This window comes from Anomaloglossus baeobatrachus, chromosome 5 (assembly GCF_048569485.1).
Source record: "Anomaloglossus baeobatrachus isolate aAnoBae1 chromosome 5, aAnoBae1.hap1, whole genome shotgun sequence".
NCBI classification, from domain to species: domain Eukaryota; kingdom Metazoa; phylum Chordata; class Amphibia; order Anura; family Aromobatidae; genus Anomaloglossus; species Anomaloglossus baeobatrachus.
Genome location: NC_134357.1, coordinates 168,214,316 through 168,237,494, shown reverse-complemented (window position 1 = coordinate 168,237,494; position 23,179 = coordinate 168,214,316). Strand labels below are relative to the sequence as shown.

Genomic DNA, 23,179 nt, shown 5'->3' with positions numbered 1-23,179 from the left:
CTACAGCCAGGAGTGATCATGTGCGGCTGTATTCACTGCTCCCCGCGCATCATCATCAGCGCGGGGTGCAGTGAATCAGTGCACATTACTCACCGTTCTCCGCAGCACCGCGATGTCCTCCTGATTGCCGACCGCGCTGTGTAGAGACTAACGGGGCTCACAGCGATGACGTCATCGCTGTGCGCACGTGTCCACACAGCATCACCGGCACAGACAGAAGGAGATCGCGGTGCAGCAGGGAGCGTGGCCGGCTCCACACAGCGCTGCCGGCACAGACGGAGGAGGAGCGACGCTACGTGGAGCGAGGAAAGGTGAATATAAATGTTTATTTTATTTTTTTATGTGTGTTCCGCAGGATGATGGGGCAAATGTGAGCAGGATGATGGGGCAAATGTGAGCAGGATGATGGGGCACATGTGAGCAGGATGATGGGGCACATGTGAGCAGGATGATGGGGCACATGTGAGCAGGATGATGGGGCACATGTGAGCAGGATGATGGGGCACATGTGAGCAGGATGATGGGGCACATGTGAGCAGGATGATGGGGCACATGTGAGCAGGATGATGGGGCACATGTGAGCAGGATGATGAGGCACATGTGAGCAGGATGATGGGGCGCATATGAGCAGGATGATGGGGCACATGTGAGCAGGATGATGGGGCACATGTGAGCAGGATGATGGGGCGCATATGAGCAGGATGATGGGGCACATGTGAGCAGGATGATGGGGCACATATGAGCAGGATGATGGGGCACATATGAGCAGGATGATGGGGCACATGTGAGCAGGATGATGGGGCACATGTGAGCAGGATGATGGGGCACATGTGAGCAGGATGATGGGGCACATGTGAGCAGGATGATGGGGCACATGTGAGCAGGATGATGGGGCACATGTGAGCAGGATGATGGGGCAAATATGAGCAGGATAATGGGGCACATGAGCAGGATAATGGGGCACATATGAGCAGGATGATGGGGCACATATAGCAGGATGATGGGGCACATATAGCAGGATGATGGGGGACCTATAGCAGGATGAGAGACCTATAGCCGGATGAGAGACCTATAGCAGGATGAGGCACATATAGCAGGATGAGGGACACACATACATACACACACACACATATATACATATATATATTATTATATATGTAAAAATATAAATATAAGGATGGGGATTATATACAAGGCAGGAGAATCATTACCAGGATGGGGTACCTTACTAGAGAATTTGGGGACATTACCCCCATAATAGTGTGTCAGCAGCAGATCCTCGCCCCATAAGTGTGTCATGACCACATTTTTTGCTTAAAATTTTATTTTCCTATTTTCCTTCTCTAAAACCAGGGTGCGTCTTATGGTCCGGTGAGTCTTATAGTCCGAAAAATACGGTATCTCTTTTTTCAGCCTTTTCTAACTAATTAAGACCCTCCCCAAACTTGTGAACAGCACTCATACTTGGTCAACATGGGAAAGACAAAAGGAGCATTCCAAGGCCATCAGAGACAAGATCGTGGAGGGTCACAAGGCTGGCAAGGGGTACAAAACTCTTTCCAAGGAGTTGGCCCTACCTGTCTCCACTGTTGGGAGCATCATCCGGAAGTGAAAGGCTTATGGAACTACTGTTAGCCTTCCACGGCCTGGAGAGCCTTTGAAAGTTTCCACCCGTGCCGAGGCCAGGCTTGTCCGAAGAGTCAAGGCTAACCCAAGGACAACAAGGAAGGAGCTCCGGGAAGATCTCATGGCAGTGGGGACATTGGTTTCAGTCAATACCACAAGTAACGTACTCCACCGCAATGGTCTCCGTTCCAGACGAGCCCGTAAGGTACCTTTAATTTCAAAGCGTCATGTCAATGCTCGTCTACAGTTTGCTCATGATCACTTGGAGGACTCGGAGACAGACTGGTTCAAGGTTCTCTGGTCTGATGAGACCAAGATCGAGATCTTTGGTGCCAACCACACACGTGACGTTTGGAGACTGGATGGCACTGCATACGACCCCAAGAATACCATCCCTACAGTCAAGCATGGTGGTGGCAGCATCATGCTGTGGGGCTGTTTCTCAGCCAAGGGGCCTGGCCATCTGGTCCGCATCCATGGGAAGATGGATAGCACGGCCTACCTGGAGATTTTGGCCAAGAACCTCCGCTCCTCCATCAAGGATCTTAAGATGGGTCGTCATTTCATCTTCCAACAAGACAACGACCCAAAGCACACAGCCAATTAAACCAAGGCCTGGTTCAAGAGGGAAAAAATTCAAGGTGTTGCAGTGGCCTAGTCAGTCTCCTGACCTTAACCCAATTGAAAACTTGTGGAAGGAGCTCAAGATTAAAGTCCACATGAGACACCCAAAGAACCTAGATAACTTGGAGAAGATCTGCATGGAGGAGTGGGCCAAGATAACTCCAGAGACCTGTGCCGGCCTGATTAGGTCTTATAAAAGACGATTATTAGCTGTAATTGCAAACAAGGGTTATTCCACAAAATATTAAACCTAGGGGTTGAATAATAATTGACCCACACTTTTATGTTGAAAATTTATTAAAATTTAACTGAGCAACATAACTTGTTGGTTTGTAAGATTTATGCATCTGTTAATAAATCCTGCTCTTGTTTGAAGTTTGCAGGCTCTAACTTATTTGCATCTTATCAAACCTGCTAAATCTGCAGAGAGTTGAATACTACTTGTAGGCACTGTGTATATATATATATATATATATATGTGTAAATTTGTATAAATGTGTACATTAAAGTACAGATGTGAATAATACATTTGATTTAAAATTGCACATATATTGTGGAGGCAACAACTGTTTTCTATTTGTACTCGTTTAGGATTGAGATAAATGGCATCTCCTCATCGGCTAGATTGATATGTCATGATGGAACAAACACTGGTAGAAAGACTTATTTAATCAGGCAATTAATTTAGCCAAGCTTCATCACACGCATTTTATCACTAGTTATAATGAACTCCATAAGAATGGGCGGTAATGGCTTGTATACCATTAATCAAGATCAGATTAGACTAGAACACTGAGAATTACTAAAATAAGACATTTATAAAAAGTCTTCAATTGCACTTTACATGTACAGTATATCACAAAAGTACACCCTTCACACTAAAAAAAAAAATATATTTTATTATAGCTTTTCATGGGACAAAACAAATGTTGACACTATTTTACATTGTATCAGCGTACAGCTTGTATAAAAATGTACTTTTGGTGCGCCCTCTAAAAGTCAAAAGTGGCCCTTTAACAAGCCACTTTTGACTTTTAGGATTGCTACTTCCATTGGGTGGCACTAGAGTTTGTCTCCTTCCTCCCTGAAGAGTCAATTTGAATATTACCCAGAGGAGCATTGTGGCTATAAAAGACTCATCACTGACAGCCAGATTGGTTTGTCAGTCTCCGCAAAGAGAAAAGTTTTCCCTTTAGAAGTGAGACAATGTAACACTAATTATTCACATGACAGCTGGGAGACAAATGTGGCTAATTGGACATAATTTGGCCATTTTCACTTAGGTTGTACTCACTTTTGTTGCTAGCAGTTTAGCCATTAATGGCTATGTTGAGTTATTTAGTGGGCATACCAAATCTACACTGTTATACAAGCTGGACACAGATACAATGTAAAAGTACACGGACGGATATGATGTAAAGTAGCCAAAGTGTCAAGATCTTCAGTGTTGTTCAATGAAAAGATAAGAAAATATTTACAAAAATGTGAGCAGTTTTACTCTGTTGTGATACATTGTATATGCTAAAATTAGTAAGAAATGATTTTTCATTTACTAACCCCTTAATGCTATACGTTCCGGTGTGTCTCTATGACTGCTAGGTACGTCATGTTAATTGCACGGTTATATGTACAACAAAATGGTGCCACTGACAAATTAATCATCCAGTAAAAACAAAAAAAACAAAAACAAAAGTTATAATACAGCTGCATCAATATAAATGATATATATTATATACACTGTGTCAACCCATATCCTGTCCACCGCCATTAACTTGAGAACGGCGGCAGCTATTGGCATAGAAGTGGTGTCTAGGTATAGTAAAGTAGCCATGCGCTACGTAATGAATCCACCTATAGCACCACCTGGTGGAAAACATCGGAATTAGCATTTTTATCTCGAAAACGGAACGAGATACAGAAAAAAGTGAATTACAAAGTTGTAGGGTATCATCAAACCAATACGAATTGACACCTTGCATACAGATAAACTATGATTAGAATGTATAAAACGGGAAATTACCCTATTATGGAAATAAGTTTGCAAAGTCATACCTGACCAAATATTGTAGACTGCTAATAGTACATACTATACAGTAAACTGGATTGTTCAAAGGGTTGCCTAACAGACCTCTGTCACGCTGTTCTCTCCAGCGAGACTCATCCGTGTTTAAACGGATGTTTTTTCCTTTTAGCACCTGATGGGTTAATGCTTCTTTGGCATGTGTGCTTGAAAGCACTCAGGTGCTGGCAGTTACTAATTAGTCTGGCCTTTAAATAGTCCCACTAACCTTCACACAGTGCTGGTTATTTTCATCTTCTGTTGGTGGAGACAGCCTGTGAGAAAGGAAATGTGGTGTCCTCATTCCCTAAGCCTTCCGCAGACAGGAGAAGTCTGCAGAAGTGATTTTTTTCCCTTATTTTGTCATTTTTGGTGCTATCTCCTGAAGTCGTCTCGTGGGTGAAGGTAGGGGGTCTTAAGCCAGGGTCCTTGTAGGAGACAGGGCCAAGCCTCATTACCTTCAAGCGTAGCCGTGGTTTGGAGGCGAACGCAGGGTTCATAGCCGGTAGGGCCAGTGTAGACCCCTGCCCCTGGGTAGCGCTCTCACCGGTGTGACAACCTCGTGGTCATGGAGCAATATTCTACAAATGACTATTGTGAGATGGTTTTAATCTACGTGGAATGTGGTCACAATGCAAAAGCGGCAGAGTGGCTTTAACGTGAACATTTTAGAGGTGGTCCACATCCTTCACGTAAAACCATCTCAAATGCGGTGAAACGTTTGAGGGAGACAGGCTGCATAACCAGTAGAACCCGGACCCGCCAGCCAGTTGATGTACGCCGGCGAGTGCAACGTGACGATGTTTTAGCATATGCCCTCAACAATCCATAATGTAGTGTACGAGACCTCAGTGCACAGTCAGGCCTTTCGAAAAGTCATGTTTGGAGGATCCTGAAGGACGCTGGGGCTTATCCATACCGACCGACACCTGTGCAAGGACTACTGGCAGGGGATGACGGGAGACGTTATGCGTGGTGCAACTTTGTAATGAACAGCTTGGAGATCCAGCCAACGTGATATGGATCGATTAGGCATACTTCACGCGTAACAACATGTACAGTAGACAAAACACACATCATTGGGCACTATAGAATCCCAGATGTGCCGTCCAAGTCCGATATCAAGTACACTGGTCGATTAATGTGTGGTGTGAGATTTACAATGACAGGCTAAATCTGTCCCGTATTTTACGAGGGCACGTTAACGGGAGCACGTTACTTGCACCTCCTGCAGGATGTGACAACAGATTTTGTTTCTGACTTGCCCTTGCTTCAAGTTCGGGATGCATGGTTCCAACATGACGGCGCCCCTCCGCACGAGGTTGCGGACGTGAAGTGATACCTCATGGAGACCTTCCTACAAGTCATTTGGTATGGTGGCTGTGTGGAGTGGCTGCCACGCTCACCTCACCTGACCCCATTGGACTTCTTTCTGTGGGGTTACATCAAACAGTATGCGACACCTCCACCAACATTGCAGGACCTACAACGACGTATCACAGATGCTTGTGCAAACGTGTTCCCTACCATATTGCACAACGTGCAGCAAGATACAGTATGCTGTCCAGAGTCCAGATGTGCATTGCAGCTGACGGTGACCACTTTGAGCATCAAAGATAAATGAGCGCCATATGCGTGACCGGCATTCAATGTTTTGGGGGGGTCATAGGTTTCATTATGCGTTTATCTGGCTAACTGTGCCGGTTATTTGAGAAGGGGGGGGGGGGGAGAATCTCCTCTCTCCCACCTTTTTGTATTTTATGTTCTTTATTTCATTTATTTAGTAAAGCATCGATTTGTGCTCATTATTGTTTGTCACTAATATTTTGTTGTTGTTTTAGGATTTTTGGTCAATTCATGTAAGCCGACCGTTTTAATTTCCCATCCCTTGTAATTATTGGGGGGACATGTCTTTCCTATCCATCCCCCTTGGTCATGATTCCCATTAGTGAGCTACACTACACACACACACACACACACACACACACACACACACACACACACACACACACACTACAATGCGCAGAGGAGGGACTACGATATATGAACCAAGTCGCTAGGAACTGAGCACGAAACACACGAGAGGCGATCATAAGGTTCAACTTATTTTTATTAATATTTATATTATTATTAACATGCGGAGAGGTGGTGGGAAAAGGGCAAACTGATTACATCACCGCAGTCAATACATGAATAGTAACAATGTACTGATTGTATACAAGTCAATGTAAATATCCAAAACAGGACAAAGATGTTGCCCACGGTAGGAAAAAATTCCAAACAGCATACTCACAGAGATGGTAAAAAAGGGCAACTCTTAATATAAGATAGAATATATAGGAGACTAGGAAAACCTAGTATATACAAGAGATAGCCATAGATACCAGATATTCCACTCCCCTAAGCAAAAAGGGGGGGAGGGGAAGTATAATTTATAGATTATATTCTATACCATATATTGTATACCTGTGTCAGCGATGGGAATCAGCGCAGCCGCAGAAAAACACACAGATCATAAGTATATACAGTGCCTACAAGTAGTATTCAACCCCCTGCAGATTTAGCAGGTTTGATAAGATGCAAATAAGTTAGAGCCTGCAAACTTCAAACAAGAGCAGGATTTATTAACAGATGCATAAATCTTACAAACCAACAAGTTATGTTGCGCAGTTAAATTTTAATAAATTTTCAACATAAAAGTGTGGGTCAATTATTATTCAACCCCTAGGTTTAATATTTTGTGGAATAACCCTTGTTTGCAATTACAGCTAATAATCGTCTTTTATAAGACCTGATCAGGCCGGCACAGGTCTCTGCAGTTATCTTGGCCCACTCCTCCATGCAGATCTTCTCCAAGTTATCTAGGTTCTTTGGGTGTCTCATGTGGACTTTAATCTTGAGCTCCTTCCACAAGTTTTCAATTGGGTTAAGGTCAGGAGACTGACTAGGCCACTGCAACACCTTGATTTTTTCCCTCTTGAACCAGGCCTTGGTTTTCTTGTTGGAAGATGAAATGACGACCCATCTTAAGATCCTTGATGGAGGAGCGGAGGTTCTTGGCCAAAATCTCCAGGTAGGCCGTGCTATCCATCTTCCCATGGATGCGGACCAGATGGCCAGGCCCCTTGGCTGAGAAACAGCCCCACAGCATGATGCTGCCACCACCATGCTTGACTGTAGGGATGGTATTCTTGGGGTCGTATGCAGTGCCGTCCAGTCTCCAAACGTCACGTGTGTGGTTGGCACCAAAGATCTCGATCTTGGTCTCATCAGACCAGAGAACCTTGAACTAGTCTGTCTCAGAGTCCTCCAAGTGATCATGAGCAAACTGTAGACGAGCCTTGACATGACTCTTTGAAAGTAAAAGGTACCTTACGGGCTCGTCTGGAACGGAGACCATTGCGGTGGAGTACGTTACTTATGGTATTGACTGAAACCAATGTCCCCACTGCCATGAGATCTTCCCGGAGCTCCTTCCTTGTTGTCCTTGGGTTATCCTTGACTCTTCGGACAAGCCTGGCCTCGGCACGGGTGGAAACTTTCAAAGGCTGTCCAGGACATGGAAGGCTAACAGTAGTTCCATAAGCCTTCCACTTCCCGATGAAGCTCCCAACAGTAGAGACAGGTAGGCCCAACTCCTTGGAAAGGGTTTTGTACCCCTTGCCAATCTTGTGACCCTCCACGATCTTGTCTCTGATGGCCTTGGAATGCTCCTTTGTCTTTCCCATGTTGACCAAGTATGAGTGCTGTTCACAAGTTTGGGGAGGGTCTTCATTAGTCAGAAAAGGCTGGAAAAAGAGATAATTAATCCAAACATGTGAAGCTCATTGTTCTTTGTGCCTGAAATACTTCTTAATACTTTAGAGGAACCAAACAGAATTCTGGTGGTTTGAGGGGTTGAATAATAAATGACCCTCTGAATAAACTTTTCACCATTTAAAAAAAAACAAAAAACAAATAAAGAAATAACATTCTTTTTTGCTGCAGTGCATTTCACACTTCCAGGCTGATCTACAGTCCAAATGTCACAATGCCAAGTTAATTCCGAATGTGCAAACCTGCTAAATCTGCAGGGGGTTGAATACTACTTGTAGGCACTGTACTTATGATCTGTGTGTTGTTCTGCAGCTGCACTGATTCCCATCGCTGACACAGGTATACAATATATGGTATATAATATAATCTATAAATTATACTCCCCACCCCCCCCCTTTGCTTAGGGGGAGTGGAATATCTGGTATCTATGGCTATCTCTAGGTTTTCCTAGTCTCCTATATATTCTATCTTATATTAAGAGTTGCCCTTTCTTACCATCTCTGAGTATGCTGTTTGGAATTTTTTCCTACCGTGGGCAACATCTTTGTCCTGTTTTGGATATTTACATTCACTTGTATACAATCAGTACATTGTTACTATTCGTGTATTGACTGCGGTGATGTAATCAGTTTGCCCTTTTCCCAGCACCTCTCCGCATGTTAATATTAATATAAATATTAACCCCTTCACCACCGGCCACTAAAACACCCTAATGACCAGGCCATTTTTTGCAATTCTGACCAGTGTCACTTTGACAGGTTATAACTCTGGAACGCTTCAACGGATCCTGGCGATTCTGACATTGTTTTTTCGTGACATATTGTACTTCATGTCAGTTGTAAATTTAGGACGATACTTTTTGCGTTTATTTGTGAAAATTTAGGAAATTGTGCGAAAATTTTGAAAATTTCACAATTTTCAAACTTTGAAAATGTATGCCCATAAATCTGAGAGATGTCACACAAAATAGTTAATAAATAAACTTTCCCACTTGTCTACTTTACATCAGCGCAATTTTTGAAAGAAATTTTTTTTCTGTTAGGAAGTTAGAAGGGGTCAAAGTTCATCAGCAATTTCTAATTTTTCCAACAAAATTTACAAAATAATTTTTTTAGGGACCACATCACATTTGAAGTGACTGAGAGGCCGAGGTGACAGAAAATACCCAAAAGTGACCCCATTCTAAAAACTGCACCCCTTACACTGCTCAAAACCACATCCAAGAAGTTTATTAACCCTTTGGGTGCTTCACAGGAACCAAAGCAATATGGAAGGAAAAAAATGAAAATTTTACTTTTTAAACACAAAAATGTTACTTTAGCCATAACATTTTTCATTTTCACAAGGGAGAAAAGAGAAAGTGCACCCTACAATTTATTGTGCATTTTCTCCTTGAGTACGCAGATACCCCATATGGGGTAAAAATGAATTGTTTGGGTGCACGGCAGAGGTCGAAAGGCAAGGAGCGCCATTTGAATTTTTGAACGCAAAATTAGCTGCACTCATTAACGGACGCCATGTCAGGTTTGAAGACCCCCTGCGGTGCCTAAACAATGGTGCTCCCCCACAAGTGACCCCATTTTAGAAACTAGAGCCCTCAAATAATTTTTCTAGATGTTTGGTGAGCACTTTGAACACCTGGGGGCTTCACAGAAGTTTATAACGTTGAGCTGTGAAAAGATTTTTTTTTTTACTACAAAACTGTTGCTTCAACTAAGTAGCTTTTTTTTCCACAAGGGTATCAGGAAAAAATACACCATGAAATTTATAGTGCATTTTTTCCTGAGTACGACGATACCTCATATGTGGTGGAAAGTAATTGTTTGGGCGCATGGCGGGGCTCAGAAGAGAAGGAGCACCATTTGACAGCAAAATTGGTTGGAATCATTAGCGGATACCATGTCACGTTTGGAGACCCCCTGAGGTGCCTAAACAGTGGAGCTCCCCCACAAGTGACCCCATTTTGGAAACTAGACCCCTCAAGGAGTTTATCTAGATGTTTAGTGAGCCCCAAGGGGCTCCACAGAAGTTGATAATGTTGAGCCATGAATATAATTTTCTTTTGTTTTACCACAGAACTGTTACTTGAACCAGGTAGCTTTTTTTTCACAAGGGTATCAGGAAAAAATGCACCATAAAACGTATTGTACAATTTCTCCTCAGTACGCAGATACCTCACATGTGGTGGAAAGTAATTGTTGGGCGCATGGCGTGGCTCAGAAGAGAAGGGCACCATTTGACAGCAAAATTGGTTGGAATCATTAGCGGACGCCATGTCACGTTTTTAGACCCCCCCCCCCTATGGTGCCTAAACAGTGGAGCTCCCCCACAAATTACCCTATTTTGGAACTAGACCCCTCAAGGAATTTATCTAGATGTTTAGTGAGCCCCTTGTACCCCCAGGGGCTCCACTGAAAGTTGATAACGTTGAACCGTGAAAATAATTTTTTTTAATTTTTTTTAAAATTTTTGCTGCGACAAGGTAGCTTTTTTTTTTCTTTTTACAACGGTATCAGGAAAAAATGCACCATAAAACGTATTGTACAATTTTTCCCGAGTACGCAGATACCTCATATGTGGTGGAAATCAATTGTTTGGGCGCATGGCGGGGCTCAGAAGACAAGGAACGCCATTTGACTTTTCAAACGCACAGACGCAGTGCAGTGATCGGCCGCTGCAGGAGGCACGGTCGGATGAGATACAAAAAGCGCTGGGGATACGGAAAAAAAAAAAAAAAAAATTACGCCAAAAATTGAGCAGGGATGCTGATCCGCGCTCAGTGGGACGCACGGACAGATGCGATACTTTTTTCCCGTATCCCCGACGCTTTTTGTATCGCATGAGTCCGTGCGTCCCGCCGAGCGCTGATCAGGGATGCACATAACGGATCTGCATGCCTGCTCAATTTTTGGCGTGACTTTTTTCCCGTATCCCCGACGCTTTTTGTATCACATCAGTCCGTGCGTCCCGCCGAGCGCTGATCAGGGATGCACATAACGGATCAGCATCCCTGCTCAATTTTTGGCATGACACAAAGCATCGGAGATACGGAAAAAAGTCACGCCAAAAATTGAGCAGGCATGCAGATCCGTTATGTGCATCCCTGATCAGCGCTCGGCGGGACGCACGGACTCATGCGATACAAAAAGCGTCGGGGATACGGGAAAAAAGTATCGCATGAGTCCGTGCGTCCCGCCGAGCGCTGATCAGGGATGCACATAACGGATCTGCATGCCTGCTCAATTTTTGGCGTGACTTTTTTCCGTATCTCCGATGCTTTGTGTCATGCCAAAAATTGAGCAGGGATGCCGATCCGTTATGTGCATCCCTGATCAGCGCTCGGCGGGACGCACGGACTGATGTGATACAAAAAGCGTCGGGGATACGGGAAAAAAAAAAGTCCCGCCGAAAATGGGACGCACGGACGCATGAGGTGTAAAAATGGACAGGGGATAGAGGAAAAAAAAAGAAAAAAAAAAAAAGTTATACAGTACCCAGAGGATAAGCAGGAGGAACAGCTTTACAGGAGCAGCAGGCAGGAAGTTGGACAGCTCAGCAGAAGACCCAGGAAGAAGGACCCAGCGATGGAGGCAGATGTGATCGGGCCAGTGAAGACCTCGGAGGACCCGGTGAAGACAGGTAAGGGTACGTCGGGGGGACAGCAGAGGGGGAGGGGGAGAGCAGAGGAGGAGGGAGATACTGGAGGAGCTGCAGAATAGAGATCACGGGGGAGGCCGACAGATCGGGATGTCGGGGTGGCAGATCGGGATGTCGGGGGGTAGATCGCAGGGGGGCACGGGCAGGGGCCATTACGGGAGCGCGCAGGAGCAATCACAGGAGCGCGCAGGGGCTGCAAGGTGAGCACAATACTCACCGCTCCTGCTCCACGTGACAGCAGCGGCGGCGTGGCACCACTAGTACCAGCCAGTGCTGCACGCTGCAGACATGTTGGGGGAGGGTCCCCAGAACAGCACAGGCCTGGGGAGGGCGGCCACCAGCAATTCAAACCGCCCCACTGCACACTGATTGGAGCGATTGCGCGTCATAGCACGATCGCTCCAATCAGTGCTGCAGGGGCTGGGGGCGGCATGTTTGAGATCCACCTATGATCTGCTGTACCTGCTACGGCATCTCATAGCCGGATCTCACAGTATCACACTATTTCCGGCATTATTTTTACCAAAATCAGTGCGAAAGATGTGGTTGGCGGTTCAGATTTGAACAGCGAATCACATCGATCGTCGATGGGGGGTGGCGATGCCACCCCCTCTGGGGTGAAGCAAAGGTCCCCTGCTGTAAGAAACAGCAGGGGACATCATTTGAAAGCCGTTGCTATGGCCACAGCAATCAAATGAACTTTAGGCCGTAAAATCACGTTAAAATAGGACGTAATTTTACTGCCCGCGGTCGTGAAGGGGTTAATAAAAATAAGTTCAACCTTATGATCGCCTCTCTCTTGTATCTTTTATAACTTGCCTGGAAGATAACTCCGCGTCCAGCGCTTATTTTAAATAAAAGGGGAGTTACCAGTGTGATGTAAAACATGTGGTATTACTAAAAATGTCCCTTTGACCTGCAAAGAATGCGGGCCCCCAAATCATTTTTTTTCGAAATGTGGTGCATACACCAAGCCGCGTTTGAGACTCCCGTTATAGACTTCACAAAGGCATTTGATATGGTGCCAGACAAAAAGTTGGTACATAAAATGAAACGAATGGAAAATATGTGTAAGTGGGTTAACAACTGGCTGAGTAATGGGAAACAAAGATTACTTATGAATGGAACATACGCTGATTGGGTAACAGTTAACTGTTATACTACATGGGTCAGTATTGGGCCATCATTTTAATATATACTTAACAAAAACTCAACACTGAGTTTAGTTCATGAAAAATGGGAGCAAAAACAAGAGATGCAAGACTTCTGTGTACACAATAGGCCTTTTGCTCTCAAATACTGTTCACAAACTGATCTAAATCTGTGTTAGAGAGCACTTTTTACCAAGATAATCCCTCCACCTTACAGGTGTGGCATATCAAGATGTTGATTAGACAGTATGATTATTGCACAGGTGTGCCTTCGGCTGGCCGCAATAAAAAAACACTCAAAAAGGTGAGGTTTTATTACACAGCACTATACTACAGATGTTGCAAGTTTTGAGAGTGCATGCAGTGGGCATGCTGACTGCAGGAATTTCAACGGGAAATGTTGCCTGTGGATTGAATGTTTATTGTTCTACCATAAGCAGTCCACAACGGAGTTTCAGAGAATTTGGCAGTACATCCAACCAGCCTCACAACCGCAGACCATGTGTAACTACACCAGCCCAGTACCTCAACATAAATTATTTTCACCTGAAAGATCATTTGACATCAGCCTCCCAAACAGCTACTGCAACAATGGGTGTGCATAATCAAAGACTTTCTACACAAAATGGTCAGAAACCACCTCAGCAAACCTTGTCTGCATGATAGTCATTCTCATCGAGGGCTACAAATTACTTTAGTTTGCCATCGTAACCAATTTGAGTGGGCAAATGCTCCCATTTGATACCTTTTGGCATGTTGGAGATGTGTTCTATTCACCGATATCCTGATTTTTCACTGTGCATGGCAAATGACAGACTGGCAAATTGTGATCACACCAGACACTGATTTCCTGACACCCCTCCCAATACTGCACATTTTAGAGTGAGCTGTTATTGTGGCCAGCCTAAAGCACACCTGTTCAATAATCATGCTGTCTAATCAGCATCTTGATATGCTAGACCTATGAGGTAGATGGATTATCTCTGCCAAGGCGTAGTGCACACTAAGGCTACTTTCACACATCCGGTTTGAGCCCTGCGGCTCAATCCGGCTGTGAAAACTATGCAACGGATGCGGTGAAAACACTGCATCCTTTGCATAAGTTTTTACATGCGGCCGGTCCGGTTTTTTCCGGTTGCGGCATGCTACTGAGCATGCGCAGTGGAAAATACCGCATGCGGCGACCGGATGCGGTTTTTTCCGCATCGCGCCGCATCCGGCCTCCATAGGGATGCATTGAAAAATGCGCCGCAGCGGCCGGATGCGGCGCGATGCGGTGTTTTTTGCCGGAGCAAAAAACGTTGCAGGGTACGTTCGATCCGGCCGCCGCATCGGCTAAATCTGCCGCATGCGGCCAAAACCGGACCGAACGCAAGCCCCTACGGCACAATGCGGCACTAATGTAAGTCAATGCAAAAAAAAACCGCAATCGGCGTTACAAAAGCCGGTTGCGGTTTTTCTGCAGAACGCCGTATTGTGCCGCAGAGCAAAAATCCGGATGTGTGAAAGTACCCTAACAGATTTTGACACATCTATGAACAATATTGAGAGAAAAAGGCCTTTTGTGCACATAGAAAATGTCTTAAATCTTTGAGTTCAGCTCAGGAAAAATGGGAGCAAAAACTCCTTAAGGCCCTGTGTGCACTGGAAAATGGAATTTTCTCAAGAAAATTCCGCAGGTTTTCAAAGATTGCCGCACCCGCGGTAAAAAAACCGCGGCAAACCGCACCCGAAAACCGCATGCGGTTTGCCGCTGTTTGCTGCGGTTTTACCGCGGTATTGCCGCGTGCGGGTTGGTATGTGCTTTATTGCATTCAATGCAATAAAGCACATTGAAAAAAAAAAAAAAAAAAGTCATTTCATTCTGAGATAGAGAAATATACAGAATAGATAGAATAGATCGACAGAGGGATCGACAGAGGGATCGAGTCCCTGTGAGCACACTCTGCATTTCTCACGGTCGGCAGTGAGTTCATATTACCGGCCGTGGGAAATGCCCTGGAGTTACCTCGGCTGTCTCGCTGCGAGGCTGCATTCAGAAGTGTCTGTGTCAGTCACGGCTGGATGTAAGCCTCGCAGGACGCCGGAGCTGTGGATTACGTCGGAGCTTTGTTTCGGGAGGGGTTAATAAAAGGGTGAACGAGGCTTATTTGTGTTTTATTTAAAATAAAGGATTTTTCGGTGTTTGTGTTTTTTCACTTTACTTACGGGTTGATCATATCAGCTGTCTCATAGACGCTGCCATGATCAAGCCTGGAGTTAATGGCGGTGATCCGCCACCATTAACCCCTTGTAATACCTTGACTGCCACTGCTACACGGCAGCAAGAAGAGCCGGGGACACTCCGGTAGTGCCGCATAATGCATGCGACAGTGCCGGGGCAGCTGCGGCTGATATTCTCGGCTGCGGGAGGAAGGAGTGAGGCGGGGGACATTAACCCTGCCCCTCTCCCTCCCCAGCCTGAGAATACCGGGCCGCCGCTGTGTGCTTACGTCGGCTGGAAGGTAAATATACAGCGGAGCCCACGTGTTTTGTTTTCTATATTTCCGTTTGATTTCTATGTGTGTTCTATATGTCTGTGTCTATGTCTGTGTTCTTTGTCTGCGATGTCTGTGATTTGTGTGTGTGTTTACTCTCTGCTCCGCTTCCTCTTCCTGTAATGACATCACTTCCCTGCAAAACCGCAGGCAAGCGATGTACATTACCGGAGGTAAACCGTGAAATACTGCAGGAAAACGCAGTGAACCGCACAGAATTTGCTGCCTGCGTTATTCCCTGCGGGATTTCACGATTACATTGGAGTCAATGGAGTGAAATCCCGCAGCGACGTGCGGAAAAGAAGTGACATGCAATTGTTTTTGCTGCAGGAATCCTGCAGCAAAACATGCAGCTGTCAAAATCCGCCTAGTGCACACAGGATTTTTTTTTCCCATAGGTTTTGCTGGTGATTCACTGCAGAGATGTTATGAACATTTTCTGCAGTGAAACATGCAGCAAATCCGCAGAAAATCCGCAGCAAAATCCGGTAAGTGCGCACAGGGCCTAAATGTTGCATATATATTTTTGTTCAGTATATTTATTAATGACCTTGTAGGGAACAGAGTAGAATATCAATAGGGAGGAGGATAATTTAATATTTTACAAGGATTTACAGTGTATCACAAAAAGTGAGTACACCCCTTACATTTTTGGTACCATTTCATTTCCGGGCACATGTCGTCTTCGGATCAGTTTTTGGGAGTCAGAACAAACATAAAACAGCAATTCAGGAATTGATGTCTTTTTTATTTTGGTTATTTATGCTGTTCATGTAGTAGAATGTATAAGACCGCTTTATTCTTCAGGGCAATACGATTACAGCAATACCACATTTATGTTTTGCTGCTTTTACACCATAAAAACACATTTTATAGAAAAAGGAAATGTTTTTGCATTGCTATATTCTGAGAGCTATAGCCTTTTTAATTTTTCTGCTCCGATGGAGCTGAGGGATTACCGTATTTTTCGCTTTATAAGAGGCACTTTTGTTCCCCCAAATTTTGGGGGAAAGTAGGGGGTGCGTCTTATAAGCCGAATATACGGGGGTGTGTTTGTGTGTGTATATTATACACACATACACACACACACACACACACACACACACACACACACACACATACACACACACACACACACACATATACACACACACACACACACACATACACACACATACACACACATACACACAGCAGGGTCCAGGGGAGGCAGGGGCGCTGCTGGGGGCAGGTGAATGCGGGTTAGATCTCCTGCTTCCGCTCATGTAATATGCACAGCCGCCCGCTGTCCATCTCCGGTGGTGCTGAAATTGCACCGCAGTGACGGGCTGGGGCAGCGGTGCATATTATTTGCCCCTGCGCCCCCCTGTGATGGCACATGCCCCCCCCCCCTGTGTTAGATATGGCCCCCATGCTGCTACTCATTCTAAAATAAAAAAAAGCTCTACTTATTCCCTCCAGCGTTTCTTCCCGGTGTCCCTGCTTCCACTGTGATCAGGCACGCAGAGATCTCAGTCTGCTGTGCCGATCACATGACCGGCACGAAGAACCAGGAGGTGGAGGAACAGAAGCAGGGAGGGAGACAGGAGGGACATCAGTGCTGCAGGAGGTAAGGAAAGAGTTTTATTTTACTATGGGCAGCAGCCTGGGGGTGATATCTAACACAGGGGGACTTGTGCGATCTATATAGGGGCCATGGGTAGCACCATGGGGGCAATATCTAACACAGGGGGACTTGTGCGATCTATAGGGGCCATGGGCAGCACAGGGGAACGTGTGCCATCACAAGGGGGCTATATTCAATATAAGGGGGCCATATCCAGATTAAGGGGGGCTAATTTTAGGATGGGGGCTATGAGGGACATATACCCTATATGATTTGTTAGAGGGACACTGGCATTATAAGATGGACCCCATTTAACATTAAAAAAAAAAAATCTCTTTTCCTTCACCAAATTTGGGGGTGCGTCTTATAATCAGGTGCGTCTTATAAAGCGAAAATACGGTACTTTTTGCAGGACCAGATGACGTTTTAAGCTAATAATTTTATTTACATGTAGCTTTTTGATTGCGTTTTATTCCACTTTTTTTTTAGGTGGTATGATGAAAAGCCATTTTTTCTATTTATTGGTATTTTTATTTTTCCTTAGTCCAACCATTTTTCCTGCCCTGATTTCTGATCTAATGTTCAGCAATAATTTTGCATTGCAGGGCATTAGATCAATTACTCGCATGCAGGCAGGCAGGAGTCATGTCAGATCCTGCTCAAGGCAGGACCTCACAGACCTGAATACCTGGTTGTCATTATTCAACCTGAGGTCATCATGGAGACAATCTGCATAAAACGATCACAATAGCAGAGAGGGAGCCCCCAACCTGTGCAAGCAGATCGCTGTTGCTAGTGACAGCGGCATCAGAGACGTTAAAGGCCTGCAATCAGTGCCGGCACGGATCGTTACACCTGCTGATCATCTCGCCGACGCTAAAGGTTATACTGCGTGATCGTACCGCTGTAAATGTACAGCGATCTACGGGAATGTGCCAACGCTGTACATGTACGTCGGATGTCGTGAAGAGGTTAATGGAGCAGCCATGGAACACTGTGGGGTTTCCCAGTGTTGACAATGACCTTTTAAATCCCTCATAAAATATGAACATCCATCCAAGCACAAGTTGGACTGTCAGTCAAGAACTCACATGTCATGCAGATCTTGGCTCGCTCCTATAGAGTAATGCCGGAGAGCAGTACAAGCAGTTACATATGGAGCAACATTACCGATATCTCCTACCTAGGATTAATACACAAAGACATGTCAGTCCGTGGATATGGCATTATTTCCCTCAAAATGGATTCCAATCTGGCATCGAAAAGCAGAGAAACATTCACCCTCACTATTTACAGATGTTAGAGGGGTTTAGTTTAGTTTGATTTTTGTGGTGGAGATTTTTATGTGCAGCATTAATTATTTCTTGATGCCAATTGCATTGTAATGATGGCGGACCTGTGGACGGACGGGGGAGAGGGAGGGAATAAATAAGGGGTTATAAGTCATGTAAATACATTATGTAAAACCGTATTGAAGTTTTCTAATGAAATTTGCTATTTAAGAGATTCAAATAAATTTAAAAGGGAGATATATTTATGAGTCGGTACCTTGAAGACTGATCAGAAGAGTCAATAAGGTCAAGAGATATGAAGAGAAGGCGCATTATAAACTGGTCCCATGGGAGCGATTCCAGGCTCCAAACAATTCTAATCAGGTTTCTGCTGGCGAGGTTTTCAGGTCGACCAGTGTGAAACTGGTGACTATGTAATCCCAGCACAGGGTTATGATAAAATGGCAAGACCCTTACGGCCTAATATAGGGCAATTGCTGTGTTTATTGGGTCTATGTGCATGTCTTCACCTTCCTGACAAGCCCACATTTTTTAACTTCTGACCAGGGTTCCTATATGTGGTAATAACTCTTGAAACGCTTTAACATTCAGCGATTCTCAGATTATTTTTTGTGACGCATTGTACTTCACACGTTAGGGGTAAATTTGGGTAGATCTGACGTGTTTATATATGAAAAAAAAAAAAAATGGACATTTTTGAAAAATTTGCAATTTTCAAAATTTAATTTTATGCCCTTAAAACAGATACAACTAACAATAATAAATATCACACCTGTCTACTTTACATCAGCATCATCTTTGAAACTCACAGTAATCACAAAAGTGAGTACACCCCATCATATTTTTGTAAATACTTAAATCTTCAGTGTGGTCTCATGAAAAGATTGACACTGATACAAATGTAAATTAGTCAGTGTACAGCTTGTATAAACAGTGTAAATTTGGAGTGCCCTCTAAATAGCTCAACCCACAGTCATTAATGTCTAAACCGCTGGCAACAAAAGAGAGTACACCCCTAAATGAAAATGGCCAAATTATGCCCAAAGTGTCAATATTCTGTGTGGCCACTGACAACTCTGTGTCAATAAAGAATATCTCACCACTTGTGTGGGGTAAACTATTCTTAATTATGCCAGACATATTGTTTGTTTGGTGAGTCAAAAGACTGGTTTCATGTGGGACTGTCCACTGCCTTTTTTTATTCCGACTTTTGGAACGCCTGCTTATTGCATCACCCCTCTATGGTGTTAGAAACACATCTCACCATGTAATCATGTAAACTGTATGGGGATCGAAAGTTATATTAATGATAATTGCCCAAAACCGTTTAATCTGTGTAAAAGGACCATAAACCAGCAACGATAAACTTTTTAGAATTTTGAATAGTACTCGATGAATGCAAGGTAATGGACCCCTTACACTCGGATAAATAAAAAACTCTTTCCTGTGCCAAACATCTGACATTTAACCTTAACATTTTCTCAAACATTTACCTTTTAATCGACTATCTCCACCAAAAGCTCCACATCCCCAGTTTCCTGTAGCAACTGCGGACAGTTCTTCTGGTGGGATTCCATCTCTGAAGAAGCCACAGTAAGCCTGAAAAAGAAAGCCAAGAAATACTATAATTCTGATGAGGATTATATTGTCCACATGGAGCACCTCATACCTGGCCACATTTTACTTAAGTATGATGTTTAGTGAAATCAAACAAAAATCTTGATGACAGTACAAGCAAGCACTAATTAAAACATTGCAAAATTAAAAAGAAAAGCCAGGTGATCAAAGCTCCGAGAATATATATTTTTTTTTTTGTGATATGACATTAGTAGTTGCACAATGTTGAGCTTTCAACCCAAGATCAATGTCCCAGTAAGTTACTATCATGACTGTGTGAACAGACAACCAATCGAAGGTATGTAGGATAATCCTCCATAGAGATTACCATCAGAAAGTCTCTAATGAAGCTACTTATGGAAGGTTTTTATTACAGAAATGTATAGACAGCCCGACACCTGATCAGCATTAAAGTGACAACTTCAGTTTTCTCCATCTGTATAAATTGGACAGTAGTACTAAACACAGACATGTATCATGTAAAAGTAGTCATGAGTTCCTGTTAAGTTAATCAACATGATAATCCTTAAAAGGGATTGTCCCACAAACAAAAATACAATTTAATCAATATAACTTGGAATATTAATAAGTTCCACAACTGGATATGTTAAAAAATAATCTTATAAATGTGTCCCTACTATGTACTGTGTAATGTCTGTGTCTGACAGTACAGGGACATGGTCTGAACATCTCACAGCCAGGGCTGTGGAGTCGGTAAGCCAAAACTTTGACTCAGACTCCTCAATTTCCCTTGCACCGACTCAGACTTCACGACTCAGACTCCCACATACATTGCTTATAATTAAGTGAAAAAATGTATTGTAGTGCAATGTGAACATCAGACATTTAATCATTTTTATGATACAATAATCAAGATATTTAGATAGAACATAAAATATATTTAATGGAATACAACTTTAGAACACAAAAAAATAATAAATTGTAAATATGTAATACACTATTTTATATACAGTAGTTTACATATATATATCTTGTGTATATTCCAATAAATATATATCTAAATATCTTGATTATTGTATCATAAAAATGATTAAATGTCTGATGTTCACATTGAGCTACAATACATTTTTCACTTAAATATAAGCATTATACTAAATGTTATTATTTAGTATGTTTTTGTTGAAAACGTTTTTTTGCCACTTACATATAGTTTTATATATAACACTATGTAATGCACTATGTCATACACTATGTAAGTGGCAAAAACAGTTTCCAACAAAAACATACTAAATAACATTTGTGCAGTCTATGAATCTGTTGTAAGAAATAGAATTGCCTCCATCAGAGCCTCCTTCGCAGATGACCTCAAATCTGACCTAATAATTTTAAGGCTAGAGAACAAACTCTCTACACTAAGTTGGGTTGGAGGCAAAGCCGTAACTACATGGGCAACATCTCTAACAATTTCCGGGTATAAAGGAATTAATTACCTCATGCACAGTCAGTTTTGATGAATGGTTGAATTTTTCTATTTCTTTGAGAGCAAGTGAAAAATGTTAGTGAAATCTGGTCAATCTGCTGCTATAGGAGACGGAGTGAAATCTTTTTCCTTTCAGCAACGCTTTCCCTGCTCCATGTCACCCAAATACTTGTCAAAGTTAAACTCCTCATCTGATGAGGATGAAGATATGGCAGCAGTAGCACTGTCAGGCCCCAAGTCCTCTTGTGCTTGGCAGTCCTGTAGACGTTCATCCTAACTGCTACCTCAGTCAAAGCTTCTTTTACTTTAGTAAGCTGTTGATAATCAAGCAGTATACGATGACTTGGGTTCACAAACAGCTGCCAGAAGAATTTTATTTTCCAATAGCTGTGTCTCTCTCCGTTTCATTGAAGCAGAAAAGCCATCTGCGATTTAACTTTGGGACAGGCAAAATAGCAAGTTCTTCCACTCCCTTATGAAAATGCCAGGAGTTAAATCCTCAGCTTGTAATTTTTTAGTCACAGTAAATGGGTGATTAAGCAATTCCTTCAATTTAGCCACCTGAATCGCTCAGTCATTAAATAAGCGCTTCCTCACCGAGTGGTTTGATCAACAATTGCCCCTTTCCCAGCACGACTCTTCAAGATGGAATCAATTTTAGGGGTTCTGGCGGCAATAACCAACTTCCTCACTTTTCCAATCAGATTTCCAGCATGTCCGCCCAGTTTCATACAACCGGCTTTTTGCCGGTTTGGCGGATGCTGCGCACGCCAGTACGATACAGTACAGTGGCAGCGCCGCAACGGCCGGGTCACATGCGTTTGTCGCGCTGCCACTGTACTGTATACACTGTACTGGAGTGCGCCGCATCCGCCAAACCGGCGAAAAGCCGGATGTGTGAAACCGGGGTCCCTCTTGCAGACTCTCTTCTTGCCAGCTGCAGCGTGTGTACAACACAGTGCATGTGAAGAATATGAAAGTGTTTTGAAGCAGCTTCAACAAGATCATCTAATCCTAAAGTATCATTTTGCTGTTCTTCTGTTGTAATATCTGCTTGTTCCTCAGTTAAATTAACAGCACTGTGGCCTTCCATCTCACACATACTAAATCCTACATTTTCTCCTAACTGTTGTTCATTACTCACATTCATCAATTTAAATTGTACTTATGTTTGAAGCATTGTCCGTTACAATAGCAAGAACCTTTTATTTTTTGAGTTTGTAATCTTGCAGAACTTTTTCCACTAAGGCCTGGAGAAACTGGCCGGTGTGATGAGCTTTAGTATCTTTTACTGCCAGTGTCTTGCTAACAATTTCTTTCTTGTCACAAACATATTGAACATTGATAGCAAAATAATTTAGTGAAATGCAGTGACTCTGGGCATCCCAGCAAAGGCAATGGGTTTCAAGATAGGACATTCAGACACAGTTTTGTGAGGATCCGTTTTTGGGCTCAAAAACAAATCCTCACAAAAAATGAGCATGTCAGATTTTGTGGTGTTTTCCTAATCTGATTTGGCTATTGAAAGCATTATTTATGAGCTCAAAAACCTTTCAGGTGATGCGGTTTTTTAAAAATCTGATCTGCTTTTGCAGCTGAAAAATGTATCCTCAAAAAATGCAACAACGCTGTGTGTGAATGTAGCCTTAGATCAGGAATAGAGCAGCCATTTATAGGACATTTCATAACTTTCCCAAATTCCTATGAAAAAATATTCAGCACATTCTGCATTGCACAACTGTCCCCAATTTAT

General features: G+C 43.4%; 1 protein-coding gene across 3 annotated transcripts in view; it reads right to left on the bottom strand.

Annotated features, from left to right (window-relative positions):
• The window catches only part of PARG (poly(ADP-ribose) glycohydrolase), a 303,202-nt gene that overhangs the window by 15,934 nt on the left and 264,089 nt on the right, over positions 1 to 23,179 (bottom strand). For all 3 annotated transcript variants that reach the window (XM_075349011.1, XM_075349012.1, XM_075349013.1), the window contains one exon: positions 19,862 to 19,967. In XM_075349011.1, the coding sequence (XP_075205126.1) occupies positions 19,862 to 19,967 (106 nt within the window). The remainder of the gene's footprint in view (positions 1 to 19,861; positions 19,968 to 23,179) is intronic.